The 16785-nt window shown below is 28.1% G+C and overlaps 1 protein-coding gene across 1 annotated transcript in view; it reads right to left on the reverse strand.

The window, feature by feature from the left end:
* Positions 1-738: 738 nt before the first annotated feature.
* The window catches only part of LOC142334217 (uncharacterized), a 37022-nt gene continuing 20975 nt past the window's right edge, over positions 739-16785 (reverse strand). The window contains exons 4-5 of the mRNA XM_075382064.1: positions 11126-11334; positions 739-1550 (exon numbers count right to left, since the gene is read on the reverse strand). Of these exons, the coding sequence (XP_075238179.1) occupies positions 1135-1550; positions 11126-11334 (625 nt within the window). The 3' untranslated portion in view covers positions 739-1134. The remainder of the gene's footprint in view (positions 1551-11125; positions 11335-16785) is intronic.

The raw sequence follows: 16785 nt of genomic DNA on the forward strand, positions 1-16785 counted from the left end.
TTTTCTAATTTCTACTTTACTGTTATTAAGATTATTATATAAAAAAAAAAAAAAAAAACTGAATGTCAGAATGTAAAATCTTTAAATCAGTTCACACAATTTTAATTAGCAGTATAATAGATTTTAATTAATAATAAATTAAAACTGTGATTATCCATATCTTTGATTAATGTTTAGGCTTGACATAAAAGAAAAATGTAGCAAAAACATATGTAAAGTCCACTTACATATTAAGTAAGAAAATTTTTCAACCAAAAAAATTTCAAAATCTTGTACATATAAAAAAGAAGCAACTAAAATTTCCTTTTTCACAGAAAATAAAAAATAAAATCCAAGATCTGCACAAAAACTAATTTTAGTCCATAATCTCAAATTTGTCCAAAATAACAAACAAAAATGATAGACAAATCCTGAATGAGTTAGCAACTAATTCTTCTGATACTTAACAAACGCAATTAAACTTTCACTACTACCACTAAATGAAAAACTATTTGAAATATCACAAATTATAAACAACTGCTCTATTGTTTTATTTATAAGTCAAGTAACAAACTTAGATGAATAAATCATACTGAGAATACAAATGGAATAGCAGACCAAGTTGTGTTACAAGAAAAAATTTATTTATAACACATAAAACATGTACAAAATATTATATACCATTGTAATTGGCCATTTAAAAAGGATGTTAGTACATCTGCTATCATTGGAATACAGTTTCCTAGGTCTTCAGATTCATACAGTAGATAATTAAATTTAACACTTAATTTTTTTTAATTATCACACACACCACAGTTTCACTACAAGCGCTAACCAATTTAAGACAACTTCATTCAACGTTCTGATACTTTATTCAATTTTATAATTGCCTCTGTCAATTTGTAACTCTACCTGTATTGCATCACAAATACAAGTATAATGTTTCAAAATCAACAATCCAACAATCAGTAATTGTTTCATTTGTTTATATTAATTATAATGCTAAAAAAGAAACTATTTCTATATAGTGCTGTAACAATTACACGTTAAATTTTGATTAAGATCAACAATATTATTATGTTAACTTATTTTTATTTAAATAAATAACATTAAGCAATAATTTCAGAAATTACAAAAGCAGTAAAACAATTACAATTACACAGCATTTATATTACTGCTTTCTTGTGAAGACTGCTGAGCTCTGGTTGTAGCAGAATCACTTGAAGCTGAAGTGATTGTTGGAGCTGCTGCCTCATTGTTACTGGATGAGGATACCAATACATTATCTGCATGTTGCTGGAGTTGTGACTGCAAAATTAAATTGCAAGACTGGGTGCTTGCTTCAGTACTTTGATGTGTTTCCTGTTGTGTGCTTACTACGGCTTCATATGGAGGTGGTGGGCCATACAACTGATAATAGGGAGATATTTTTGGATTTACAGCACTCACAATATTTGACATCCCTGGACTTGCTTGAGGCGATTGATGCGGTAATGACACTCTCGTTGCTCTCTGAGCACAAGCGTAAGAAGGTGGTGGGCTGGCATGATGAAATGTTGACCCTAAACCACCTAATAAAGTAATAATTCATTGCATTATTACATCATTATCTGTATTTTAATATGAAGTAAAGTTTGTTTGGTTTCACAAACTAATTACAGGAGCTGCTAAACCAAAGCAAGAAAATCTTTTCCTAGGTTATAAAACAATTTTCCAGTTAACAGATAATAGCAATGTAACTGATTACATCACTCTACCCATCCACATGATTTCAATCCCTGCAACATCCCTTAATGAAATTATTAACAGAAAAATAAAAACTAAAGTTTGATGAGAAGGCTGTAAATTACAGTTATATCAAATAAACTCTTGAATCTATATCTATTATCTGAGTCCCGAAAAGGGAACATCAACAGATTCGGTTAAAGGGATTAACTCTGAAACTCACCCTGGCCTAAAATTCCTACAATTAACTTTGTGCCACAGCAGCCAAATTATCAGCTGCCTACAAAATGCTAACATATTCCTCACAAAGAAAGTTGCATGCCTTTAAGAAGTAGTTAATAAGATGACCAACTATACAAAATGAGTTAGATTAGATGTACAAGTTTTTCTTGAAAAGCAACAATTTAAAAAATTGTTAAAAGCACCAACAAACAGATATTTGATAACACCAATGCAACAAACCTCAAGACAGCATATTTTAATAATAGTTTTTTTTTTTTTTGGTTTGTGATAGTAGTAAACCCTAAAGTGATTGTTGGAGCTGCTGCCTCATTGTGACTGGATGAGGATACCAATACATTAGATGCAAGTTGCTTAAGTTGTGACTGCAAAATTAAGTCACAATATTTGTCACATGTGGCATTCACATCGGTGGTATACTGACTGAGGCAAGAACAAGGCTGAGGAAAGCCTTTTGCTGAGATTTTGAAGATGACCTCAGTAAAGCCCATAAGGGCTAGGTACAGATGGGTGGCATGGCGACAGAAACTGTCACATGGTGGGTGTTTTCCTCCATAGGATCAGGATTAGTAGTAATATTAATATACTAATATTTTAAATAAAATTATTACTTATTTTAAGTACAATGCAGCTAAAGACGATGGGAAAGTGTTACAGCTGTACTTTTTGAGGAAATGTTTTTCTGCATTCCTTTTCTTCTTTTTTTTAAGGCCAATATAACTGGGTCTAAATTAGTCATCAGGAAGCATAAAAACTAAGGCATTCTTCAAGTCGGGACATTGAATGTTTGAAGCTTAAGAGTGATGGGTGGACAATTTAAAAAAGTGGAAAGGGTTGAATTAGATATAGTAAAAATTAGTAAGGGTAAAATAGGAAAATTAACAAGAACTTTTTGTTAAGGATTTATATGTTAATTAATAGTCTAAAAATTAAAAACGATGAAGAGGTGGATTTAAAATAGTTTTTTATACCCTTTTGGTTCTTTACCTTTTTTTTATTATGAATTTTTTATATTGTTAATTACTTCTTGGTTATTTTTATTATTTTTTGATTTTTAGGAAACACGAGTAGGAAGAATAATGAATAAGAATGTAAACAAGAAGCACAGTAAGATTATTTTGGTCTGAACAGTATCTAAATCCATCCCTACAATAATATCCAGGTTTATATGTCAACTTCTTCAGTAGATGTAGAAATGGTTAAGAATACGTAAAGAAATGGATGCTCTAATCAAATGTATAAAAGAAAAGATAATTTGATAAAAATGGTACACTGGAATGATATATTTACATATAGTTCTTCCACTGTTAAAAAAATAAATGAAGAACTAGATCTTCAGAATTTTATTTAAGTATAAATAAATATTGTGAATACTCTTTTTAAAAATTATGAAAGAAGATATTCATTAATAGACCAAGAGATATAAGAATGTATCAACTAACAAATTACACACTGGTTGTGTAGAAATTTCAAACCAGATTATGGTCTGCAAAATGTGACCAACAGCAGACACTCACTCTGATTATATATTTAATTGGAATGAAATTAAGGTTGAAGTTTACAAAACTTTTCATTTCTTTATTCTCATTTTTTTCTTAAAATTAAGAAAATGAGAATAAAAGAGAATAATGTGAAGGTAATATCTGAACAAATTATAGGCACAGCAAAGGATTAAATAATACAAAGTAGATTTGGCTGAAAAAGAATGGATAAATTAACCTTCTGCTACACCCAGTCTTATGAACCAATGGAAATGAAAAAGTTACTGAAATCTTTATGGCTAGAGTGAGTGAGCTTTGCCTTTATATGAGGTTTGATAAAAAAAATGCAGAATTACCAATTTCCTGGCACTGCAAGTCCAATTGCCACAATTTTTTTTTGTTGTGTTGGTACACGTGTCTCTAAGTAAGTTTACATTGGTAAGCTTTTGGATGCTTAGTTAATTGTTAGCTGTTGAAAAGGTTACATGCATTTTGATATGGTCAATTGATTTTTAACTTGTTGAAAAATGGAATAAAAAATTTGCATTAAATTTTGCTTTAAGAATGTAATGAAGTGCAGCACTGCATTAGAAATGTTGTTTTGAGTGATTCTTCTATAAATAGAAAAGGTTTTTACAAATGGTACAAAAGTTTCCAAGAGGGCTGAGATGTTAAAGATGAGTGCACTGGACGTCCCAGCACATCAACAACCAATGGCAATGTCAAAAAAGTGAAGAAAATAATTATGGACAATCAATGAATCACATCAGACAGTCATAAGGAATAATACCAGGAAGTTCTATGCCATTTGTGTGAAGCAATCCGAAGAAAACGCCTGGATTTGTGGCGAAACAATTCATGGCAATTGCACTATGATAATGCAACTGCACACACTCACTGCATGTTTGAGAATTTTTTGCCAATAACACCATTATGATGTCTCAGCCTCTGCACTTGCTGAACATGCCCCTGTAATGATTTCTTCCTATACCCCAACTGAAAAGAACCATGAAAGACAACATTTTGCCAGCACTGAAGAGATAAAGACAGAATCACTGACGGGGCTAAATCTCATACCAGAAACAGCATTCCAAAGGTGCTTTGAAAACTGGAAAAAGAGCTGGCATAAAAATGTATTACAACTGTAAAGGAGTATTTTGAAGGTGACAAAATCAATATTGATGAATAAATAAAGATTCTGCATAATGTTTTTAATAAACCTCATATAGCTTCTTATATTACTGTTTAAATCATAACTCCAGACTAGTGACTTACACAACAACTGATGAGTGACGTAGAAGTTTGATTTTACACACTGGCATAAGCGACCTTTACACAATTTAATACACCGTCAGTAATCACACTTCTATATGAAAAGGTAAATTAATTTTCCTGTTTTAGTAAAATAATTATATTAATTTACTTATTGTTAAAACATTCTAATGTAATCTAAAACAGAAATGCTATAAATCGCGATTTTTTTAGTAAAAAAAAAACATTTTCTTTAGCCTGATAAAAACAATTTATTTTTTTGGAGAATCTTTTTCAAAAAATTAGAGGTTGTTTTTTGAATTTAATGAAATTGTGAACAAAAGCAAAATTATGATCTTTTCTTTAAAAAAAATTACATTTTCAACTGTAACGAATTAATTAATGTGGAACATTTTGGAAAAACTATTTGACCTAAAAAAACACAATAATGAAATAACAAATAAAACTTATTTTTTGTTTTGAATATTAATATACATTTATTTATTTTTCTCTTAGAATCTTTTGAACAATTTCAACTAAATCATCATCAACAATCATGTTATAGAATAACTTAATTACTTTGAATAAAACATCATATGAAATGTTGTATATCTTTGAAAAAATATTGTTTTTTGGTACATAACAGTTACAAGAGTTCTTAAGTATGCTTTTGGATTACAATACTGAAGTCATTTCAAAGAGTTCAATTAAGATCACCATTGGCACTGAGTAAAAGCTCCTTCACCTCAATCAATCATTTGGTGTAGCATTAAAGCATGCAAAAATTTAACGAGTCTTCCCAATAACACCTTAGGCAATATTGGTCAACAGATATAATAATAAAATAGCATCCTGGAATCCTACCCCTTATACGATACAATATTTTGAATAACTTGACAAAGCATCTTTATAACCATAAATGTTCAGCACTGTCACATCCTTTGAACCAGAATTCTTTGATCGCGTCTATATTGGTGATCATAAAAATGGAGCAATCTAAAGTGGCTGAAACAACAGTAAATTGAAATTGTGAAGAAACATGATGATATATGAAGAGTTGTGAGCACATTGGACCATAATTATACTCTTCAAATTATGTGAATGGTATGGTTCTACTAAGATATAGCTTCTGACCGGAAGCTTATTCGTTGTTACCTGATTCTGACCGGAAGCTTATTCGTTGTTACCTGATATAATGTTATGTGCCTCTGAAATATAAAAATCATATCCTGTTGAGAAATTTTAATAGTCTTTTCTTATTCATAACTAGTGCTGTGTTACCTTTTTTCATTTCATCTTTATTATTCCTTTTCTTTACAGTTTTAGTAATTACACATTTTGGCATTTTTTTATTATTCAGAACATAACTTTGAAGCTAAAGTTGCATGTATTTAAGATATTTGAATCCTTAGAAAATGAAGAACAAGATATAATGAAAGTGATGAATACAGTGTCAACAATGAAGACACTAATGACAAATTAAGACGTGCTTGAAATTTGAGAAAATTCAGAAAATGAGCAGGAGTAAGAAACAGATGGTGGAAAAAAGATATCAAGTAAAAGTACTATCTATTATTTTGGCAAGATTAAATGGAAGATATAGGTACACTGCCCATTTACTGCAATAAGAACATGAGCAAAAAATATTGTAATTCAATTATCAGGACCCTGAAACTGAGAATACATGTAAAAGAGATTATGATAAAAACACGAGTGAATAGACAAAGCTTGCCCTACTGCATAAGACATTTTTATAAAATTGAAAAAAAAAAAAACCCAGTATGTTACACTATTTGATTACATAATTTTGTACTACTGATGAGAAGCTGTTGGGTTTTAGTGGAAAATGTTCTTTTTGCCAGTTCATTTAATCAAAACCTGAGAAGTACAATGTTAAGGTTTTGTGATGAAAAATTGTACTACACATCAAATTTAGAAGTTTATATTGGAATGCAGCCTGATGAACCTTTCAAAACAATTCAGCTCAAGCAGTTGTGGAAAGGCTATGTGAAATGAAGACTGAACAGGTGGAAATGTGAGCATTAATAAATTGGTTCACAAGCAAAAATCTGCATCAAGTACTTAATAATGAATATAAACTTGTCTTCCTGGGTTATAAGAAAAAACAAAAGACAAATACCTCCAGAATTCACTCAGCAGCAGTCAAGGCCTATTCCATCTTCAGTATTCTGGTTTTAAAAAAATGGTATTTTATTATTATACATTCCAAAGAAGGGGAAAACCATACTGATGATAAGTTCTGTGTATGACAATGATAAAATTAATGAAGTAATGACAAACAGAAATGACATATTGTACATTATCAATATGTACAGTAAACATAGATGTTGACATGGTCAAGTTTCTGGCAGTTGTTAACTGTACAAGGAACACTGTGCGATGTCTATTGGTGTTATTTTACTGATCGGTTAATATTTTTGACATTAAGACACAGGTGATTTTCTGCACCAATAACTTAACAGTGAAGATGACTTAAAGAAAGTATCAGAATGAATTGACAATTGGTTTAATAAAAACACATGTGACAGGAAGAGTATACTTGTCAATTATTCCAGACTCATCAGAGTAAGAATAAAGGAAATATATTCTGTAGAGGAAAAAAGGAACCACTGGGAAAATGCTGCCACATGAGTCAGAAGATGCAGGCAGTGCACTTATAAAAAACCACAAAACACAATATTTTTATAAAAATTGTCTTAAATATCTCTGTCTTGGGTATGTACAATCTTTACAAGATTGTACAGAAAATTATTTTTTCAATTTTTGTTTGTTATCTTTGCTCTAGTATATTGCATCAATTTCAATTGTGTACATCACAATTTTTTTATTATTTTATAAGCATAATTTATTTAAAATAATTGTATTAAATGCTTCATTCTATGAAATCAATAAAAAATTTGTTTTTACAAATTTATTTACTTTTATAACACTTGACAAAAAAATTTAGTTTTTTATTTGTTATAAGAATGTTAATTGATGAATTTTATGGTATTTTTGACACTGATTTCAAATGTGTATGTGTTTTCTTTCTATCCAGCACAGTTTTATTGTAATTAACATATTTTTGTAAGAAAAAGAAAGGCAGTGCGACAGCAGTATAACAATATTATACATACAATTTCTGCATGCATAAAATATATTTTTGTTTTTATTTTTTGATTTTCTGTAGTAGTTTGCTGCAGTATAACAGTCTTGAGATACCAGCATTCTTTGGGTTCCATTTTCTCTGGTAGAGAGTTTCTACGATGAATATTTCCTGGCGAAAACATTTCCATGTTCCAAGATTGGTAGAGAAAAAATCCAGATGAGAATTTAAGAAGTGGGTCTTTAGTAATATTACATTCAACTGCTTTATTGTTTTTAAAAACCTCAGTTATATGTTATTTGTAATTATTTGCCTTCTGATTTCCAAACAAGTTGTTTAACCCTTTTTAAATGATTCCATGCAGCAACCTCACAATCATTCAAAGTGTCTTCAAATTTGATACCATTCATTAGTTTTCTTATTTGTAGTAAAGCAAATGCATCTTCCTTTATCTTAGCATCACTTAAATTAGGGACGTTGTACTGTTTTTTACAAAGTACAAATCAACAAATTCAACCAACCAGTCAACAACATTATAGATAAAGTGCAGAAAATACAAGGAGCCGAGAACCTGCCCTGATCACATAGTTTACATCCAAAATATAGTTCATGGTTCAGTAAAGTTATATTTCTCCTCTGAGATGCTAATGTTAACTCATCACAAATGTAGCACAAACTGTTTGGATGGTTAATACAACTATATGGCATTTTTACTATAAAATTCACGCAATACATCAACAAACATGTATTACAAAACTTTAAACACTTTATGAACACATTAATATAGTATTTACATTGACTTTAAAGGAAATTTAATTACAAATTGGTAAGAAAAGTAGTTGCACTTATAAATCTCACATAAGAGCTCACACTTGACTGATGTAGTTAAGATTTGTCTTAGCCAGCATGATAACTGTTTATTGTTTACAGTATTACATCTAATACCAAGTCACCAAAATAAAATTCACACAAGCTGCACAATGTGTGACATAATTACACTTAGAAAAAATATGACATGAACTATATGTGTATCATTTGTAATCATTTTAATTACTGTGTAAATAATAATCATACTTATTTTTCATGGCTATTTATCCACTCAAATAAATTATACTTTATTTTGAAACTTAAATACTGCAATGAATAAATAATATATTGCACTTGCATTGTTCATGCCATGCAGCTGCCACCTCTGTTGTAAGCCATTTGAAGAATGCTTACAACATATTACACAAAAGATTATAAGCCATTTCAAAGTAGAAGTGGAATGACTTACAGTCATTTTGCAAATGGCTTAAGTGAGTTGTGTCCATTTCACTTGTAGGCATTACAGTTATAGATATTTGAGTTTTTTAATGAGTTACAATTAATTTTATTTGTTGAAATTAACTATGATGTTAGTTCATATGAACTTTTTAGTAATATAAACTATGTTCATATTTGAATAAAAAATAATAATTATGTACAACTGTAATCAACTCATAAAACAAACAGAATAAAATTAGTGTACTGCACTAAAATGGAATAAAAACAATGTAAGTTACAAAAATATTAATGAACAGTGTACAGTGTATCAAAACACATGTACAAAAAATAATGTAAAAATCAAAATACAGACATGTACAATTTATTTATAAATAAATGGTTTAAAATAACTGTCAATTTTAGTTAATAACTAAGTCCTGGTACATAATTTTTCAATAAGCGACTGGACTTCTGATATAAAAATAATGCCTTCTAGTAATCCTTTTTTGTAAGAAATACTGCCTATCCTCTAACCTCTTTTCTTGCTTCCTTTCTTGTGATAATAAATTCAGATTCATTATCATTATCGTCATCTGAGTACTGTTATTTGTTTTGGAAGTAGTCAAGGCTGAGGCAGCAACAAGATCATGGATGTTAGTCGACACATCCTCAGTGTTGAGTGTGTCATCAATGTTCAGGTACTCTGTGTAGTTTCCAAATGGTTCAATAAGTTCCTGTAATTCAATCTGTTCCATTGAATTTTCATTTGGTTCAGTAAGATTTTCAATGTCGGAATTTAAGTTAATATCCATACGAATCCGTAAAACTGCATCCAACGCATTATGCTTTTAGAAAGCTCATCAGCATCCTTAAATGTCATCATTTACAGCTTCATCATTAACACCTTTTTTCTATTTTGAATTTTAAAGTTCTGAATGATCAAACAGTTGACTCACTGCAATAGTATTTGGGGGAAGAAATATCAATTTTACATTTTCTAAGCTGACGTTAGGGTGTGATTTTGCATTGTCCAAGAGTAGTATGGCTTTCTTATTTTGCCTTCCCATTCTACTATCTATACTTAACAATTATGCTAGCAGAACATTAACAAAATTCTGACCATCTCACTGTGTAAACAGTGCACAGGGCAAGTTAAATAAAAGCATATAAAAAGCAAAAAAAAGGAGAATCAAAACAAAAAATTTTCAAGGACTTGTATGGACATAAATAGTATTTTATGTTTTCAATAGTTTTAATGATATTTTAAAGTGATTTTGTTTTTCATATCACTTGTAAATAAATTCTAAATTTATTTAAAAAATGGTTTCTATAACTTTAAAAAAATTTGAAGCCATTTTGTGAAACATTGTTAGATAATGGAGGAAAATTGATGTCATATTTGGATTCAGTGCCCAAAAATACATAAGAATCAGCAATTAAATTGAAAAAAAGCTTTATGCTTGTTAAAACACACAGGTTACTTGGTTTTAAACTGATCTTAACCTATAGTTATTTAAGTAAATAAAATTTCAAAATATGTAATATCTTGTTTTGCAATTAAAATGAACTGATTTTACGTTCAATTTTTAAACATTTCATCAACTCAATTTTCTTGTTGAAATATTGTTTAAATGCACATTCAAATAAAATGCTTTTTGTTAACAGTTCACTTCTTTTAACTATTGATTACATTATTTGCTATATTTATCCAGTACTAGAATCATTATATATAATTAGACTGAAACAAAAGTTATATAATAGAAAACAGATTTTTCAAAACTTGAAATTACATTTTTTTATGCCCAAGAGTCACAATTTCAGTTATAAAAATTAAATAATCAGAGAGTATGTACAAGTTTAATAATAATAATGATTAAGTTACATTATAAAAATGCTTACTCGTGAAATAATACCAGTATAAACTTTGATTGTTAATCTTTGTTCGCATGGAATTCTGACAGCCGATGAATATTCCTCCATTATATATTTTGAGAGACAATCTGATGAATTACTGACAAACAACTGTACAGAATCACCTTAAAGAACAACTTTTAAATATAATATAATCATAAATCAATAGGTTAGTTGTAATACTAACATGGTTTCCAGATGTGATGCAAAACAACAGCATCACGGGACGGATTATATGAGATTCTGGCAGGTCTGTGAGATAGATGGTGTGTGTGAAATCTTGAGGACGGAGTAGGCATGGAAGTGCCTAATTCAGGACCATATCGATCCTGAAACCAATATCGATACCACCAACCTCCACCAGAACAAAGCAAGAACATGAATATCACCATAAGCCTAAAAATAGAAACAACATTATACTTAATCAAAATTTTAAATAATATTCACAATCAATATTAAAAATGCACTCGGTAGTTATAGTTTTTTGAATGTAAAGGAGAAGAACTAGACCATTCTTATCACAAAAAGAAGGAAATAATGAATTTACTAATGATAGAGAAATGAAAACCACTACTTAAAACCAATTTTATTTATATTTTAGCAGAATAGTAGAAACACACAAAAAACACCACTCAGAAATATACTAATGATTTATGACTAGATTGTGTCATTCCATACAATATCTATAAACAATAAAATAATTTTAGTTTTGATAATATCAAGTGGTTTTTTTTTTTTTTATAGATTATTCAACACAACAATTCTCCAGCTCATGCATCACAACTTATCCAGAGATTCTTAAACATGGGATCAAAAAACTTCAGCATTCCCTATGCTTTTTGGCTCTTTTCTAAGCTTAAAATTCCACTTAAAGGAAAAAGATTTGAAGACAAAGAAGAGATGAAAAGAAATGCATCAAGAGGACTTATGGTGTTTCCTAAAAATGACTGAAAAATGCTTCCAATAATGGAAACAATACTGGGATAAGTTTGTTACATCAGAAGGGGCCTACTTTGAAAAGAACAAGTCATTGAACTAAATAAGATAAGCATTTTTGTTTTAATGAGCCAAGGTCAGATGCTTTTTAATAATACCTCATATTTATATTTTTAAATTTATTTATTTAATACCATGTTACATTGTAATACAGTACAGCCACATTTTATTCATCTGAATACAGTCTCTTAAGCATTCATCTACATGACATTGCTTTCATTTAAGTTCATTCATCTTATAGCTTTTTATAAAATTTAGAAACTAGACTTTTAGTTTCATGAGACAGTTTATTAAAATGATATGTACCTGTATATTTATTATTCCTTCTGCAAATTTTTTTAATTTATTCTCAATAATTGGATATAGATTTATGTTACATATCTATGTGTGTGTGTGTGTGTATATATATCCACACACACACATTAGGTTTATATATATATATATATATATATATATACCAAAGACGTAAACCAATTCAATTATATTATATATATATATATATATATATATATATATATAGTATATTATTAGTATGTATATTACATCAGAAGAGGGCTACTTAACTAAACAGGATTTTTGTTTTTAACGAGTCAAGTTCGGATGCTTTTTGATCACACACACATGCACACATACATTTATAAACCACCAGATACACACATATAAAGCAAGAATGATCTTCTCTTCAATCTAATAAGGCCATTTCAAATTCTACATATTCATCATCAGTTATTAAAATACCACAATTATCATTAGCATTAAGTTACATGAACAGTCATGACTTGGTTGACTAAGTGGCTTAATGCTAATGATAATTCTGGTATTTTAATAATGGATGATGAATCTGTGGGATCTGAAAAGGCCTTATTAGATTGAAGATAAGATTATTCTTATTTTATATGTGTGTATCTGGTGGTTTATAAATACTAATTATAATTCAACACACAGGATGATATGTTTAAAAAATTAATATATATATATATATATATATATAATATATAATTTTTTTTTTACTACAGTGAAGTAAAATCAGTGGCTATAGCACATGATTTTTCTTTGCTTAAATTTTTGTTTTTATTTTTAAAGTTTTAACTTTTATCTTTGGTTTAATTACATTTTAAAATTTTAATTTTGACTTTGTTCATTTTAATTATTTTATCTTTGTAATTTTAAATAATTTTTTGCAAGTTTTTAATGGTTTTGTAATATATATATAAAGCATGCTGCTGATAATGTGAATCAAATTCATGAAAGCGCTACTGCTATGTAATGAAATAAGGTAAGTCATTCTATTTCAATTGTTCTGTACTTAGGATTGATCTATTAAATTCACACATGCACATGTATGTGCATACACACATATACACACAGGGGCAATTCCAAATTGCATGGAAATCTTTGGGAGATGATTCTGTAGCCCAAAATAAGAAAAAAAGCTCATATAAACATAGGTCAGAAAACAGTCTGTTAAAATAACACGTGTCAAACAACTACAACTGCTTTTCAGTCTTCATTAGAATCATAGTAACAATTTTTTATTCCATACATATCTGTATACAAACTATCTACAATAGAAAGAGAAAAACACTTGGCTGAAGTAAAGTATGCTTCTATATTAGTAATTAGTATTTTCAAACTAGAAAAGTTAAATTAAAAAATGTAAACTACAAAAAGTCTTGTAGCTTCTCTCAATAAAATCTTACTACATACATATGATTTATAATTCAATGCTTTCAATCATACATAAAATTAGAAATAATACAATAATAAAACTACATAATTTCCTGAATGCTTTTGTTATTCAGAAAAACCACTTCCATATAAAAATTTATAATAAAATACAAACCAGTTCTGAACTGCAAGATCGAAGGCCAAACACACAGGAAATACAGACATTTCTACACTTAGGATTAAATAAAATAATAGACCTCACTGATGTTTTTATGTACAAGGTCTATAAACAAAATAATGAAAATGGTTCAGAAAAACTTTCTATTTACAATCCAATTATACAGTAACTCCATCACCTTCAAAATAGTTCCCAACACAACGCTTCACACAGTTTTCCCACTCTTCATAGCAGTGTTTTAACTCAAAAACCAGAATATTCTTCAGATGGACAGTTAAATGTTTTCTATTGTTCCAAAATGGTGTCTTTTGAAGTATTTTTTTAAAGTCAGGAACAGGAAAAAGTTGCAGGGATTCAAGTCAGGTGAATAAATAAAAGATAAGAATTATAAACGAATCAATAAAATTATATTAAAAATTACAAAAAATAAAATTATGTAACATTAAAAGAAATAAAAACATTATAGCTACATATATCCACCTTATAATCTAGTTTAAAAAAAGTATACAAACAAAAACATTTTATTAATTATAAAATAAATGGATAATAGGAAACTAAATATAATAATTAATAAAAATTAATTTGATTTAAATAATAATTATAATAAAACTTATGTACAAAAACAAAATTTGGTAAAAACAATTATGATAACTTTTTTAATAATGAAAATTTATCAAGAGCCTGTCTAATTTATCAGTTTTATCAGGAGCACGTACAGGTTTACAAAATATAATAAACAAAAATCAAACTAATAAAAATTATATTAAAAACAATAAAAACAAATTTTAATTTGGAAGGCATAATCAATATTAGATATATGTAATAAATTAAGAATTAAAAGCTGAAAAACTACATTTAACAAAAATATTCTATTAATATAATAAATGAACAAATAAAATTTAAAAAACATAAATATATAGATTTTAAACAATTATATTAATTAAAATTGCATAGTTCTAAATTCCACCATCAAATTGTCTTAAAAGTAATAATATTGATATACTAATCAGATCTGACTAGTGACTGAAGTCATAATTCTTCTGAATTTTAGACAATTTTTAATCTGTGAAATGCTTTGTCCACATAAAAGCGATAAGTGAGGAAGAAAAATATCTTAAAAAGAAGCACTTTTTTCTTGTGTTTTATCTACAATTAACTGATATATCAGTCATTTATATAAAAGCCAAATATAAGTCAATTATCATAACTCCAAAACCACCAGTACTTAGAGACTAACATCTGGTTAAGTTCCTTTCATATCCTAGGTACATACTAAGAATACTTTTTGAAAAGTTTAACTAAATTGAACTGATTAACTTCTTAGTATTAAATTATAAAAATTTATCATGAATTAACAGTAATAACGTGCAAGTTGGTAAAACATAAATAGCCTATTTATGTTTATTATTCCTCACATGTTACAATAGATTGGTAAGTGATGCATTTCTTCACAGTCAAGAAATTTCCTTTATTTAATGATTCAGTTATAATTATTGACTTGTTTTTTTTTTGTTTTTGTTCCTTTACTTTCTTTTTCACATCTCATTCACAGGAAAGGATATTTACATAATTGAAACACATTATTTATTTATTCTCCAATACAGAAAATGAAAATCATATCTCTGTTTAATATATTCAGTTTTAATATTAAGATTAAGATTGTTTACTGCATGAATAGCATAAAGGCAAATCATGTGTTTCAACACATTTAGACCTAAATATTTTTCTCATTTCACAGATCATCTGGATGAAATTTTAATATGTTGTTACTCATAAATAGATAATATGTATAAATAGAAATATATATCTTCTAATATATAATATAATATTATAGAATTTTTAATAAATTTATTTCTTTCACTTTTGCAGAATTAATAATTAATGGAGTAATCCTAATACTAAAAATAGAAATATATATGATATAAATTCAGATTTTTTCTTCATCTCTTTGGAAAACACCAAAAGGCAAAATGAGAAGTGGTTTTTTTTTATTTTTTTAAGCCATAAGCAACTTAAGACTTTTATCTCAAACTTGAATTAATTATCTTAATTATCTTTATTATCTTAAACTTGAATGAATTATCTCAAACTTTTAATATTTCATATCTCGTACTTCTATAGTTATTAGAAAATAAAAATAACTTAGATGATCAGTCCCCTTCAAAAAAAAACATTGGTTTTGAAAATGGAATAAAGGAAATTTTATTACTCAAATTTGCTAGTTCTAGTTTTAGAAGATTAACTACTGATGAAAGAATAAGGACCTTATGATAGGATTATTGACTCTAAGAAAAATTGTTTGCCTAATTCAAATTGGCCCATACTGAAAAGTATTAATTGGTATATGTGCTCAGCTGTTAATATTAATTGGTGCATAAAAAAAGGCTGATACCACTAAATGAAAATTAGTTGTTATCCTAAAAGTACTGAGAAAGGATGTAAAAGATGAATTTTAATAAACAATACTTACAAAATACTGCAGCAGTCAAGAACACTGCTCTAAAATTAAAAGTTATAATCAACTACGAATAATCATCTCTAAACAATTTTTTAAACCTATAAGTAAAAATAGCAAAGTAACAAGTTTCCCTCATGAAGAAAATACATCAAAATATACCAAAACAAAATAGAGGACCCAAATATATCAAAAGAAAACTGCAATTTGCAATTGTGAAAAACACAAGTTCTGGTAAAACAACCTTTCCATAGGGTTCACACTCACATACCCTTACTTTTTAATAATACAAACATACTGAGATATTAATAAAACTAGTTATAACTGTCCATTTATTACTTTCAGACAATATACAACGATAACTAAGTTCCCTAAAAAAAAATTGCTTATGCTAAGATAATTTCAATATTTTTTGAAATAACATGGATTGGGTTTCTATATTATTTCAGTAAAGACGTCAACAAGGTGAGTATATTTTTAAATAACACTTCTTGTTCATAGTATGACCACTTAGAACTCCTCATGCCAAATCCTTGAATTTAAAGAGAAA

Source organism: Lycorma delicatula, chromosome 1 (genome assembly GCF_047948215.1).
Source record: "Lycorma delicatula isolate Av1 chromosome 1, ASM4794821v1, whole genome shotgun sequence".
Classification (NCBI taxonomy): Eukaryota; Metazoa; Arthropoda; class Insecta; order Hemiptera; family Fulgoridae; genus Lycorma; species Lycorma delicatula.